The sequence below is a fragment of the Oculina patagonica genome, chromosome 1, assembly GCF_052425735.1.
Source record: "Oculina patagonica isolate OP01 chromosome 1, crgOcupat, whole genome shotgun sequence".
Lineage (NCBI taxonomy): Eukaryota > Metazoa > Cnidaria > Anthozoa > Scleractinia > Oculinidae > Oculina > Oculina patagonica.
This window is the reverse complement of record NC_135758.1, coordinates 7945109-7959383: the sequence shown is the minus strand read 5'-3', so window position 1 is coordinate 7959383 and position 14275 is coordinate 7945109. Positions and strand designations below refer to the sequence as shown.

The following is a 14275-nucleotide window of genomic DNA, read 5'->3' as shown; positions in this document are numbered from 1 at the left end:
CCCCCCCCCCCCATTAAAGGCGCAGAAGTTGATGTGTTTAAGTACTTTAACTAAGCGTTCTGAACGAGACTAGAATCCGTTCTAATCGGGTTAAGTTTAAAGCCCTCTTGAACCACTTGATAACATATGTCCGATTCATTGAGCGTGCAAAAACAAACGCAACTCACGCAATCTAACTCGAAATATAATTCGTTATCCCTCTAGATCGGAAATAACCTTCACCAAAGAAACGAAAGTCGGGTTTTATTCCCGGTTATGAATAAGGCAACAACAACAGATGACATCATAATTATCGGCTAAACAGCTTTGTTTTGAATTATCCCATTGTTTTGAAAGCTGCAAAATCAGCCACTAAGAATCGAGCCCTTTAAAAGTCTGTCATCGCTGTTTTTACAGGAACAGTTCAGACAATTCAGGCGTTTAGACACGTTAAGCTTTGTTGTTACATTTTCTCGCTCCGAGTTACAAGAACAGGGACCTAAGAGATGGCAAATTACGCTTTTTTCTGCAGCCTGGTTTTGTTGGTTTACATTTCTAGATCTGCAGAAGGTAGGTTTAATCATAGAAACATATTGTATACTCCGATAATTCTAAAAAGTCAAATTAAAGTCGTATACAAAAATATTCAAAATTGCACGTTAAACGATTCCCTCTGTAGGTTGTCATGTTCAGTCGTGCCAATGTGTGTTTTAATTGAACCCACATTGCGTGAGGTTCTACTCTGAGTTTTGCTAGCGGTTGAGTCATAGATCGGCAAAATTCTAGCGCTTAAAGTATTAATTTTCCTTTAATGGGAGTTTTAGCTGGAAAAAATCAGGCGATTGATCAAAGAAATTTGTGCACGACAAAGCATCTTTTACTAATGCTTGTCAACATTAAAATTTCAATTTCGCAGAGACAATACCATACATGGGCAGCTAAAATTTTCTTTAGCTCATTCTTCATGGTTTTATAGGTCTAGTTTTTGTAACAATTTCTTTTATAAACGGTAACGCAATACGAAGAAAACTCGAACTTTTTCTGCTGATCTGCGCAAAATTTGTTTTCCTTGCATGTGTGTCGTGACAAAACTCCGAGGAAACATGCATTTTCACCTCGCAAAATGATCACGTAATCAAGAAATGATCACACGCAAGTTAGGAATACAGTCGAAGCTCTCGTAAACGGACACCCTCGGGACGCGAAGTGTCCGTAACTGGAGCGGCCGCTTCGGTTGTTCTCGTGCGGCCCGTGGGGGTGTGGCCGCTCGGGGCGCCCGCTCACCGACGGACGTGATGACGACAAACTAACACTACATGGTATTGTTACTGTCAGTGACGAACGGCGTGTGTTGATTGATACAGATACAGAGGCTTTTTAGGGATTTCCGTGTCCCTTCGGGAGCTTAAAAACAAAGAAAAAGTCCAAGTCGTAATCTGTGGTGTCCGCGGCCGCTTACGGGAATGTCCGCTTACGAGAATGTAAATACAGAGTTGTATGGGAGTTAAAACGGGGTTTCCCAGGCGCGTAGAGAGCTGCCCGCTTACGAGAGTGTCCGTTAAGAGAGCTTCGACTGTATATCATATTTACGGCAATTATGTTTATCGACTAAAGTTTTTCGTTTTTTAACATTTAAACATGTGGAGTTTTAAGGGGTATGTTATTTTCGGGGAAAGAACAAAAAAAATAATGAAATATTTCGTTAATATTCCAATCGATTTAACTGCCAATTTTGAATGGTTTTCCCCTTTCTCGTGGACTAAAAATATCGTACAGTGACATCATTGATGCTAAATACGTAATTTATTTTAACTTGCCTAGGTTAACGATCTTAGTATAAGCGCAATTTTATATGTGACAGTAAAATATACAACTATATTGACATTTCCTAAGACCAATTTACATGTAGAAAATATATTTTTTTCTCTTCAAATATGTACGACATGACGTGACAGGTTGTCAAAAGCATTATTCTTTTATGTCAGGTCAACATCAAATCTTTCACCATGTTTAAATTCATGTAATTCGCTGGGCTGATGTCAGGTTGTTGCATTGTTTGTTTATCACGACTTTCTAAACTAAAAATTGATAAATGGTTTACAGTCTTATAAATTTGTGAATACTGCCGCTGTAGAGTAGCTAGTCTTCAATAGCGTTCGTGTTAAACATGAAAGAGTAAAATAAACAATACTGCTATTGCAGGCTACTGGAACTGAAAAAAAAAATCGAACGTACCCAAAAAACTGATTAACAGATGATTATAATCAGGTTGCTAAGGTATCGTTTCGTGCTATAGTGTAATCAGTTTTCCTAAATTTTCCACCAATTTACATAAAATTAATGAGGAATTTACCTTGAGGGATTTACCTTGGCTCTATTTTCTAAAAAAAATATATAGCCAAAAAAAAAAAAAAAAAAAATTTGATAAGGTCTAGCCTTGACACGAAAGGTTAACTCGACAAGAATAACACTTCAAGTACCCAAAAACCTTTCAGGGGAAAAAATTGATCTTTATGTCGTACGTCTAATACGGTTAGTAAAACTAAAGAACCTACTTTAATACTTTTCTCGATTTTCAAAAGACCTGAAGTTAAGTAATGGTCCGTGTAAGAACTAGGCAAAAGAACAATAGGCTAGTGAAATAGCGGCAGTTAGGCTTCAGGCGCTAATTTCTCTAATCAAATTAAATCTGAACGACCTGATTGGCCCATACGCGAAAAGCGCGAAATTTGAATTTAAAATTTAAATTAAGATAACTCGTAAATCATTCAAACAACATTTTATTTCGGCTACCCATTCAATACATTCAAAACTGTAACATATCTAAAATTTGGACAATTTCTACGCGCCAAAAGGGAGAAAGTTACAATGATATAAAATAACTTTGGGATTAGCTCAGCGATACATCAATCAGCGACCTCGTGAAAACCATTTTGCTCGGATTTCACAAAGGAACTGCCAATTTGTGATCCAAAACAGCAACAATTCACGCGGATATCGGGAACGCGCCAAAGTCGCGCGAAATATCACCAACAGCAACAAACATTCTAAATACAGACTGAAAACAAAAATACCTCAGTGAAAACGTTCGATAATGCTTTTCAAAACGAGTCTTCTAATACATCTTATGCTGAAATAATGTCCACCACATCAACAATAATAATAATCGCCGTCTGCCGTGTCCGTTTCCAGGTCGAGTCCATTTCCGAGCCGCGGGAAAGGTTTTGATAAAAACAGACTCCATGTACTCCAAATCGATCCCCCTGGCACAAATTTCTTTGAGACTCTACAAAGAACAGATACAAGCGATAACGAGAACGCCGAAATGTTCGTTTTTGTAAAATGTTTATGCTTTCTTGTCAAGAATCGAAGCGACGGTTCAGCTTTGAACAGCTTGTTCTGCAATTCCGTCACCAGACTTGTATGTTCAATTCCTGAAGTGGCGTAGCAGTTGAAAATGAAGCAGCCTACAAAAATAACAAAGTCGAATGAGAGAAGAGTTTTAAAAGACAGACGCGTTTCGAAAGAAACAAACAAGCCAGTTGTAAGAAGTCACACGCGCGGACGTGTGAAAATATTTCCACTGCCTTCAGCCGGCTTACCTCAATGCAAGTGCTAAATTCGCATCTCGTTTGGAGTGGTATTCTCCCTACAAAAGCATATCTTTTGCTTTCACTTGTTGTGACCAGTTAGACTCCATTTACCAGTGCCACAAAAATTTTCTTCTTGGCAGGCGACAGCAAACAACTGTTCCAGGTCAACATTTCCAAATCCGTCACCCCTCGTGTTGTGGAAAGCAGCAGTCACTCTTGAAGGACATTTTCATCGATATTTTCGACGATATTTACTTTTCAATTGTAATAAATAATATGTTTGTATCCGAGAAATATATAATAAATAAATTTGGTGAAAAATACGACAAGATTCGCTCATAAAGGGCTAGAAAGCTCAGAGCTCCGATCGCAAATCCAACATGGCGTCGCATGAGATCGCGCTTGCTGAATGTTTTGCGTTCTCTTTTGATTGGCGCATAGAACAATGCTGAAACTTGGCCGTGAGAGGGATAACAGGGGCATGGGGAAAACTACGTGAAAAAATGTTGTTTTTGTCAGGATTTTCTTGTTTTTTTGGGCGATTTTTTGATATTGACCAATCAGATGCGTCGATTTAATTGAAATTAATAATTAAGACTTAACACCTTTTAATCGATTTTGCGTTTGGCCTGCCTAGTTTTTACGCGGACCATTACTTAAATATATGGATTAAGGGGCATATATCATCGATCTATCTGCTCAATGCTGTAACATCCCATTCGTAGCAAAACGCCAGCACGTTTGGACAGAGAGTGGTCACCGGAAAGCGAAACGAATATTAAATTCTCCCTGGGTAGCCATGTCAGTCATTACGCACGTTTGTGCACTGGCTGAAGGCTTTAATAAATACGTCATTTTTGTTTGCGCGTTTTAACTCACTGGGGCCAGACGATGACCAATACTCACAAGTTTCTTTAATTCGTTGCTATAGGGGAAAACCTGAGCACTAGTTTTCGACACTTGGACTACTGAGATCGCTTGAATAATCAGTGTGAGCTATGATACATGATTGGTCCCCGGTTTCCAAGGGCAACCATGAACCAATCATATACCGTATTTACTCGAATAAGCGCCGTGGCTCTTATTAAATTTTTCACGCCTCAAGTGCGGCGCTTATTCGAGGGCGGCGCTTATTTGATGGCGGCGCTTATTTAAAATTTGGACGCCACAAAGAATCTAATACTTTGCAGTAATCGAAAATAGCGTCTTTTGGACATGTTTGAGTGTCAGTATTGGTCTCTTGCTAAAGCGAGAAGTGGCGCTAGCTGTCCTTGTAAAGTTTGCGGCCTTCACAACATTTACAGAACTGCGTGATGTAAAAATGTTTGATAGAAAACAAGTGGGCGAGCGGTAAAAGAATCACTTTGAACTACAAAACATTGCTTTTGATGGTAAGAAATGTCCAAGTTTGTTCAAAAGTTGCTTTGTATGGCTGTTTTTAGTTAAAAGGAATTTCTCAAATAAGGGCCGCATCGGGACTGCGGCGCTTATTCGAGGGCGGCGCTTATTCGGGTTACCAACGCATCCTGGCGCTCAGTCTCCCCAGAGGTTTTGATGTGCGGTAAACCACATAGGGATGTTACTTGCTTAACCTGAGAAAACAAATGCACGTGCATTTTTCTGATCGACACGGACTACACAAATATGGTACGGTGTTCCTTTATACCTCTTTATTATGAATGCTTTGCTTAACTGCCAACCATCAAAACTCGCTTAAGGTGGATGTCCACTGGCGCGAAATTTTTGCGTGCGCGCGTATATGTTGCACAGTAATTTTCAAAGAGTTATTACTAGTTTATGTTGAGGTGCATAACTCGACGATTCTCTGTATTCGAATTAAAGATGTTTTTAGTTAAACTTTTTAGAATAAAAACAAGCGATATAAAAAGTGAACAACGTTTCGCTGTCTTCATGACAGCATTTTCAAGTGCAGTGTATATCGATTCTCTGCATGTTTTTTCCTTCGATATTTTACCATGATACCTGCTGGCTTTTCCTACTCACATAGTCTTTATATGTTTTCTTTCTCTAGCTGTGACACTTGTTGAGCCTTATCCGAACAACGTATTCGCAATCAGTGGATCAGCGGTCAATTTCACGTGCATTTTTGTTGGAGACAATGGGAAGCCTCCACTTAGGGTGATGTTTCAGAGACGAAAGGAAATTGAATTTCAGTGGTATGATATTCCGGAGACGGAGAGAGTTTATCAGACGAACAAGACCGAAGGTGAGACTAGCGATTACTTCTACAACTGGGATGGTATTATAGAAGATTTCAATTCGCACCATTTTGTTCAAGCTAAGACTTTAAGGGAAGTGGTCATAACAAGTGTACTCGACGAGGACCCACCTTGTGTAGGGGTAGGGGGGCTAGCAAGACACCACCTATCTAATTAGCCTAATGGACGAAATTTATTGGCCTCAAAATTCAAGTTGAGACTTTCATATTAGGTGTGTATAAAGCTTGTATTGCTGGAGAAATGGCACAAGGAGGTTTGAATATTTTTCTTAGTTTCTACTCCTGATAGAGTGGGGGCTATACAAACAAGGCACCATCTTTTAAGGCGGGAAAGGTAGGATACATGAAGAGACCACCTGTCTGTTTGCAGAGTGCACGTGGAGGGTCCTGTCTGAGAAAAATAGTTTTGACCATTTCCCTAAAAGTACCGAGAGCGAACATGTAGCGGCCGGTACTAAAATACAGTGTTTCTTGATATATGCCGAATTTGATTAAGAGAAGGAGAAGGGGAGGAAAGTGTATTTGTCACGGCTTTTAACAATTTTTTTTACCGCCAAAATATATATTTGTGTCGTAGGAAATCTAAAAAGAAAAGGTCCATTTTTATTACAGGGTCGTAACCAGGTATATGGGATCAGGGATTTCAGCCTTGGGATCGGGATCACAGCCTCGGGATCGGGATCATGGACACGGGATCCCGGGTCACAAGTCATGGGATCCGGATCGGCCAATCAGATGGGATCAGAATGGAATCAGGGATCAAATGTTGCCACATTTTGGGGATCAGAAATCAAAATTTAGAGCTAAAATTTGGGATCAGCAATAAAAAAATATACCTGGTTACGACCCTGTTATTAACAATTGCTATATTCTAATGAGAGAACATTTCGACATACAATTAAGAATAAAAATAAGCGAAAATAAGCCACGACGTTTCGAACTCATCTTGAGTTCATTATCAAGTAGATAAGACCGTAGATAAGATACTCGACCGTTATTTCATCTTATCTACTTGATAATGAACTCAAGATGAGTTCGAAACGTCGTGGCTTATTTTCGCTTATTTGTATTCTTAATTGCTATATTACACAGAAACTGTTAACAAGCGTCTTTGGCTGTGGATGGCTCGGATAACAATGGATTATACAACTTGAAAAATAAATAAGGCTAAATTTTTCAAGTTGTTTCCGAGTTGTTAAAAAAAACGATATTAACAGCCGGGATTTGATTTCTTAGCGCAAATTAAAGTGCACCTAACCCCCGAAACAATACTTTCAAAATTGATTGTACATGAGTTAGAGAGTTGAATGGTTAAATATTTCTTCATCTCAATGTTGCGTTTTTAAGTTATGAAGGTTTATTTTTCCAATATGTTAATGAGTATGACGTCTACCCAGGCTTTTAAGCATACTTGTTTTGCTTATATCATTATTTACTCGCCATTACCAGACACCAAATTTACAATAAAAATTGTGGAAATTGCGAGTATTATGATAATGCTTTTTAAATACTGCTTGTGTGAACCAGTCAAAATCTGTATATTGAATGAAGACTGGGTAGACGTCATACTCATTAACATATTGGAAAAATAAACCTTCATAACTTAAAAACGCAACATTGAGATGAAGAAATATTTAACCATTCAACTCTCTAACTCATGTACAATCAATTTTGAAAGTATTGTTTCGGGGGTTAGGTGCACTTTAAGGTTATATCGTCCTTTAGATTTTCAAAGATAATGTTTCTTCTTGTTGCGCATCTATAATTTCGAAACAGTTAAGAACAAATATCGGTGAAATCCCCTTGACGTAACTCCTTTAAGGTGGAGAATTCGGGGCTATAGTAGAATACAGATTTTTCGAATCCTCAGTTTCTTGAAACTCCCGATTCCTCGAACCAATTGTCGTTTGCTTTGGATGGTGCTTCTCTGTAATTTTAACCTCGATTTTTCGAATAAATTTTCGTTGCCTTTCTTTAACTGCGCCAAATTGGACCGGATTGGCAAAAAGGTTGCTAAATAGGCCTTATTCGTATTCTCGGTATTGGACTGGACTGCTTGCTGGAGGCTCATGCGGGTAATCTTTTCAAATGCATACATGAAGCTGTTTTTAATGATATTCCCCCGCATGAGCCTCCATTCAAGCTGTTCCAGTCCAATACCGAGAATACGAATATGGTCCATTAGCCAAAGATCGTTCAAAATGGCGTTTCTTTGTGGATACCCTATATGCTCCTTCTAGGATCTACGGGGTAAGTAGTAAAAAGGTATTACTAAGTAGAGGCTCGAGAAATCGGGATTCCAACGAGCATGTGCATAGGTATTGCATGGGAAAACTAGCACAGTTAAGCCTCTTTTATATATGGACACCAACGGGGTAGCTCTGAGTGCCTGTATTGTGTAGGTGTCCGTATATTGTATATGGTTTCTCGTCTCGTTTGACCAAGTGAATGAAGCTGCACGTAAAGAGAGATTCAAGTATACTTGTACTCTTCTTTGTAATTGCCGCATATGCTGAAGAAATACGTTACTATTGTTTTTATATTCAGGGAACAGAACAAGCGCTACACTGCATTTTACGAACATTACAGTAGAGGATGACCATGATATGGGGAAATACAAGTGTGTTGGATTGTCTGGAACAGGAGGAAGCTCAGACAGTCAGAGATTTACCGTACGAGTTACAGCAAGTAAGTAAGAAATGCCAGCCACCGAGCCAATTAAAATGGCAGTCCCGTCAGATTCGCTGTTGTTACCCTTGCTTAATATATGCCTTTTGTATGTCGTCGGTCCGTCCGTCCGTCCGTCCGTCCGTCCGTCCTCCGTCCGTCCGTCAGCCAGCCAGCCAGCCAGCCAGCCAGCCAGCCAGCCAGCCAGCCAGTCAGTCAGTCAGTCAGTCAGTCAGTCAGTCAGTCAGTCAGTCAGTCAGTCAGTCAGTCAGTCGGTCAGTCAGCCAGTCGACCAGTCAGTCGGCTGCAGTAGATGGGTTTGCAGGAAGGTAGTTCAAAGTAAGCCTCATAGATTACTTCCCTATAGCTACCGATAAAAACACTTTGGCCCAAGGACTCTTATTCTTAAAACAAAAAGAGCATTTTTCTTTCGAGTGCCGAGTTTTCGCGTTTGCTATGGTTTTTCATTACTGAGCTAAGTGATTGGTTGAAAAAAGTCGCGCCACTTCAAAACCAACTTTGTAGACGAGCCTAGTGGACCATCAGGCCGGAGCTTATCCAAGTTTCAATAGCTGACGAAAAGACCTAGCGGGAAGGTATTTCTTCGATTCGACCCTTTGGATTTGGGATGCTAGTCCATTGCAGGGTTACCCCCATCATTAAAATTCGCCAGTACCCAATTACACACCTGGGTGAAGATTTGAGGCACCGCCGTATGAGATAAGTGTCTTGCCCAAGAACATACTTTTCCGAGACCAAACATGACTGCGCTACACCCGTTTTCCTTTTGCGCTTTGCACCGGCTACTTCTTCAATCAGGTATATGTATTTGCTCCGAGTTTTTATTGGTTCACTGGATTTTTTGTGTCCATTGTGATCACATGATTGGCCAGAGTGTTTGCTTTGGATTGGTTTTACCAAAATTAAAAACCCTTTCTTAGACGTAATGAAATTAATTTATACAGGAGAGGATCTGCCAGTAGCTCGTGTTATTCCAAACGTGACATTATCATGGGGAGACGGTGTGAAGCTATACTGCAACCTCACTCACAAGAACAACGAGATGACGACACCGATAGACAAGGTTACATACCTGAGGGGTAACAGCCCTGTAAAAATAACCAATGACGTAACACAGGCGTTGATCCTGCCTTCTGTCAGGTCCAGAGATGGGGGAAACTACGTGTGCAGGATCCGTGTGCTGCTTCATTCACGAGTCCCCTACGAAGTTACTTCATCTCCTGCATATCTTCACAGTAAGAGTTGGGCGGGGCGTTAGAAGTAGGAGCTCTAACTAAAATACTAATTGAAGTTGATAAAGGTCCCCTACCCCACTTAAGGTTGCAAGTAGTTTTTTTAGGTCCAGGAAATTAAATAAATTATTCTTCTGTTAAAAAAGGTAAAGTCTGTGTCCGAGCCAAGTGGCCCATACAGCCGGAGCTTATCCTGGTTTCTGTAGCATGAAGCGACTAGGAGCATTTCTACTCCCCCCTGGATGGGATGCCAGTCCATTGCAGGGTTACCCCCAGCAGTAAATTCGCCGTTACCCATTTATACGCCTGGGTGGAGAGAAGCACTGTGAAAGTAAAGTGTCTTGCCTAAGAACACAACGCAGCGCCCCGGCCAGGGCTCGAACCCGGGCCGTTCGTCTCGGAGTCGAGCGCGCTAACCATTAGGCCACCGCGGCTCCCACTATTCTTCTAATCAGTCCACAAAAAACCTCATAAGTAAAAGATTTAGTTGTTCACCATTAATCACTTAGTCACTTTTCCTTTTCCTTACTATGCACTTCTCTCGCGTTCTTTAAACTCCTGCGTACTTGTATAATTAAACAATCAGATCCGTTAAACTCCGAAATAAGAATAAAAATTTGAAATGTTTTTTCCTTTCAACAGTTCGTGTCAGGTTTCCCATCAAGGAGGCGAAGCTTGTGGCTGACATAGGAGATAGTGTGGCGCTTGTCTGCAGTGCTGAAGGTTATCCCTTGGATGTTGAATGGAAGAAAAATGAGCCAGGATCTTCTGCTATTATTAAACGTAAGATAATAAGGCGTTTTAAAGCTATATCAGACTGTCATATCGTGCCCTCGGAGTCTTTTCATTCAAACCAATTAGAGCACTTGAAATACTTAAAATTTATTTCAAGTGAAAATGGGAATCATGCTTGGTACTGGGCATATGTGCTTAATGTTTTATGGCTTGTACTTTTTTTCACAAAACAGACAAAAATAATTAAACTGCTCTATCCTTTTGTAAACGTTTTTTTTATACTTAAAGTTTATTTTCGAAATTGGAATATTCAACTTTCTGTTTAATTCCCCACTTCCGTGCATGACGTTTTGCAAGTTTCTTACGCCGTTCGTAGTTCCGAAATTGTTAAATCAATTTGAGTAAATTCCTGATGTCATCAAAAAATCGTTAAAACCAAGAGTAATGGAAGTTCCTGACGTAATTCAGACCATATGACGTCATGATTGGCTTGTTACCACCTGCTATAAAATATTAGGTTCAAAGTTAAATGATTTTTTTTATCATCCACAGCCGATGGTCGTTTCATTCTGCAGGGTGATTGCGCCTACTGTGACTCACTTCTCATGATCCAAAACGTAACCGCAGAGGATTCTGGGAACTACTCGTGTAGTGCACGTGATGGGTCTGGTCAGCAGTTTTTTCTTGTAACAGTGAATTCCAACTCAACTTCTGGAACTGGTGAGAGACACACAGATTAACTTAGCACATGCATGCGGGACCTTCTTTCTTTGCGCCATTTTCTGAACCAAATGTCACTGTTACCTTCACTGCGGTATAAACTTACTGCTTTATTCCATTTAGCCCTGAAAATTTACAGAGATTCCGGGAATAAGGTTAACTTTGCGCACTTCCTCACACCTCAATGATAAGGGGACATAACTTAAGAAATTATGAAAGCAGTATTAAAGCAGTAACTAAAGGCCAATTTTTCCATACGCAGCATTAAATAACACTTAATGATTTGAAGTGCATGCAAAGCCAAACCTGGAGGCTATAAGGCCCAAGATTGAAAGAGAGTCCTGCATGAACTGCATGCAGGTATGCATACAGTTGTGACAAAAAACAATACTTCTCACCGTTTCTCTTATATTTCAGTGGCTGTTACAACCACGGGTCCTCGTTATGTGACAACCGTTTTGCCAGCATTCTTGTGGATTTGGTGGCCTTCAATATGGTAGTGAAAACAAACCTAACATCAGACGCATACGCACTTTTTCATCAGCCGCTGGCCTTTAGCTCATTACATGCCATTAAGCACAAGATGGAAAGGAATAATTTGCAGTGATTGTGAAGCCGGCATTCAGATAGACCGTGCTAAAAGCCAGGAAGGATTTGTGACTGAGTTAGACTGGTTTATGTTAGAAATTGCTGTATCACTCCTGAACCATCCCTTGGGTAATGGCGTTTAATACTTTGAATGATTCCCAGGCATTAGAAGAGTGGATTTAAATTAGTGTTACCGTAAAGGCCGTAAACCAGGTTTAACTAATATTTTGTTTACAGCGATTTTCGCGTAAGTGTTGAAAGTAATTCGCATTTGCTTTGGTTTTGCATTACTATGTTTAGCGATTAGTTTAAAAGGTTAGCCCCTGTTTTCACAACCAATTAGAAGGAAACCCCAAACGGTCGTGACGTTTTCCCGCGTTTCAAGCTACATGTATTTACGTCGGGTTTTGACAGGTTTTGATTACTTCACTGGATTGTCTGTGTCCTTCGTGATTGGCCAAAAGTGGTTACTTTGGTTTTGGTTTTTCTACACTCAGTCGAAAAATGCTCTAAATAATCTCGAAGTTTATTCAAGTTAAATTTGAGGCCAAGCCAAGTATTACTAACGTACTTACAATTATTAATACGATATTTTTCCATCTAGTTTGTATGAATCCTCTTGTTCATATGCATTAGAGCATTTAAAATGTACTCACTGTTGCTACGAATAGCAACAGTGGCGGATCCAGGGGAAAATAGCGCATTTTCTTTGAAGTGCCGGAATTATCTTTGCAGAATTTAACATTTATAGCCAAGCTGTTAAAAGTGGGCCCCCTCCTTAGCTGAAGGTCTGGATCCGCCACTGAGCAAGCATTATTTTATTGAAGCATGAATTTCGCCAACGCGCGATAAAGAAAAACAATAACTTATTTTCCCTCACAGCATTAGTTATATTTATTGTAAGAGTAATCACAGTGTAAAAAGCCAAGGAAGGAAGAATTTTTTTTACTTAAAATAGAAAAATCATTTCGATATCTAATAGTTATAGCCCCCCAAAAAAAAAAAAAAAATTTTCTCCAAAAAAAAAAAAAGGGACCCAAAAAAAACCAAAAAAAAGGGGGAAACCCCAAAAAAAAATAATTTTAAACAAAAAAAAAAAAAAACAAAAAAAAAAAAAAATTTTAAAAATTTAGAAAAAAAAAAAATTTTTTTAAAACCTCTTACCCCAAAAAAAAATATTTTTCCCCCAAAAAAATATTTTCGCCATTAAGCCAATCTTTATATCGGAGTTTCGATATAACGATATATTTTACTGCTTCCTTGGCATATCGTTATATCGGGGTTCTACTGTAACACGAAATTATCTATTGCTCTTGATTATCATGTTTAGGTTTATAAGCATTAGGTGTAATTAGTTTAAATACTATATTGTAATTAGAGCATCGTAATTTGAGTAATGTAACATGTCGCATTGTAAATATTGCTGTAGTGTAATGTAATGCAATGTAATAAAAAAATGTTTAGAATAAAATAAAATAAAAATGTTTAGGTTTATAAAAGTATTCCTTTATGATTTGCTATTATATCGTATTTAAAATATTTCCTTTTAATGCGTTCAATAAATTATTTCTAGAAATTTTGCCGATCCAAAGGCTCTTTGTTTAATAAGCGAATGGCCCGTCACTTTTTGCGCCATGCTTGTAAATAACTTATACGAACGAAACGACGTCAAGAATATATCAAATGGTGTTAAAGTCTTTGCCGGCAGTTTTAATTTTCTGAAGACATTTCAGGATAGGATGATTCCCCACCCCGCTGTATTGGTCTTCTATATTGCAGTGTTATAGGACTCTTTTATTATGCAACTCAGTACAATGTACAATGTTCAATGTACAGTACATTTATCCCGATTTCTGAAACCACCAAGGGGAAAGAAAATTGGTTCAAGAAATCGGGGAGGTCGAGAAATTAGAGATAAAATTTCAGTGCTCAATTTAGGGAGGGAAACAACTTTTGGTTTGAGTTATCGAGAGGTTCAAGGAACCGAGAGATCGAGAAATCTTGATTTTACTGTAGTTTCATGATCACGTTTTGCAATATCGAAGTCTAGATCTTGCCCTAGCTAGTTTAAAAATAATGGGGCGATTCCCTACAAATGGTCTACAAAGCTTCCCTCTGTTATCAGGGCTTATTGTTGACACAATTGATGGTGAGGTCCCAGGAAAAATAGCAATCCTTCCTCTCTCGACGTCCTAATATTAATTTTGCTAGAAATTAAAATTAGCGCTGTAGTTAGCAATAGCGAGAAAGAGATGAGAAGTGGCGAATCTATCGACAAAGCTGACTCAGCACTTTGATCCTTGTTACACCAGATGTGTGCGTTACCTCCCGTCACGGCACGTTAAGAACACTTCACCTCTGTCAAGACATGATACATCAACTTATCTTTATTTAAAAGTTATTTCTAGAAATACATCATCACTGTTTTGTTTTGGGATTAAGCTGTCTTAACAAGTGAAGACAAATGTAGCTCAAGAAATGACCAAAATTTGCGACGTTTA

General features: G+C 39.1%; 1 protein-coding gene and 1 long non-coding RNA gene across 2 annotated transcripts; one reads left to right on the top strand and one right to left on the bottom strand.

The window, feature by feature from the left end:
- Positions 1-248: 248 nt before the first annotated feature.
- Positions 249-12755, top strand: LOC144654712 (neural cell adhesion molecule 1-like). The gene is made up of 7 exons (XM_078514941.1): positions 249-549; positions 5605-5799; positions 8359-8499; positions 9444-9734; positions 10374-10514; positions 11019-11186; positions 11604-12755. Exons 1-7 carry the CDS (start codon positions 486-488, stop codon positions 11684-11686), a joined length of 1083 nt encoding a protein of 360 aa, XP_078371067.1. The 5' UTR covers positions 249-485; the 3' UTR covers positions 11687-12755.
- LOC144654024 (uncharacterized) lies at positions 2744-4227 on the bottom strand. Its single transcript, XR_013570864.1, has 2 exons — positions 3582-4227; positions 2744-3446 (listed from the first exon to the last, which is right to left on the bottom strand). It is a non-coding gene; the product is annotated as an uncharacterized LOC144654024 (long non-coding RNA).
- Positions 12756-14275: the final 1520 nt, after the last annotated feature.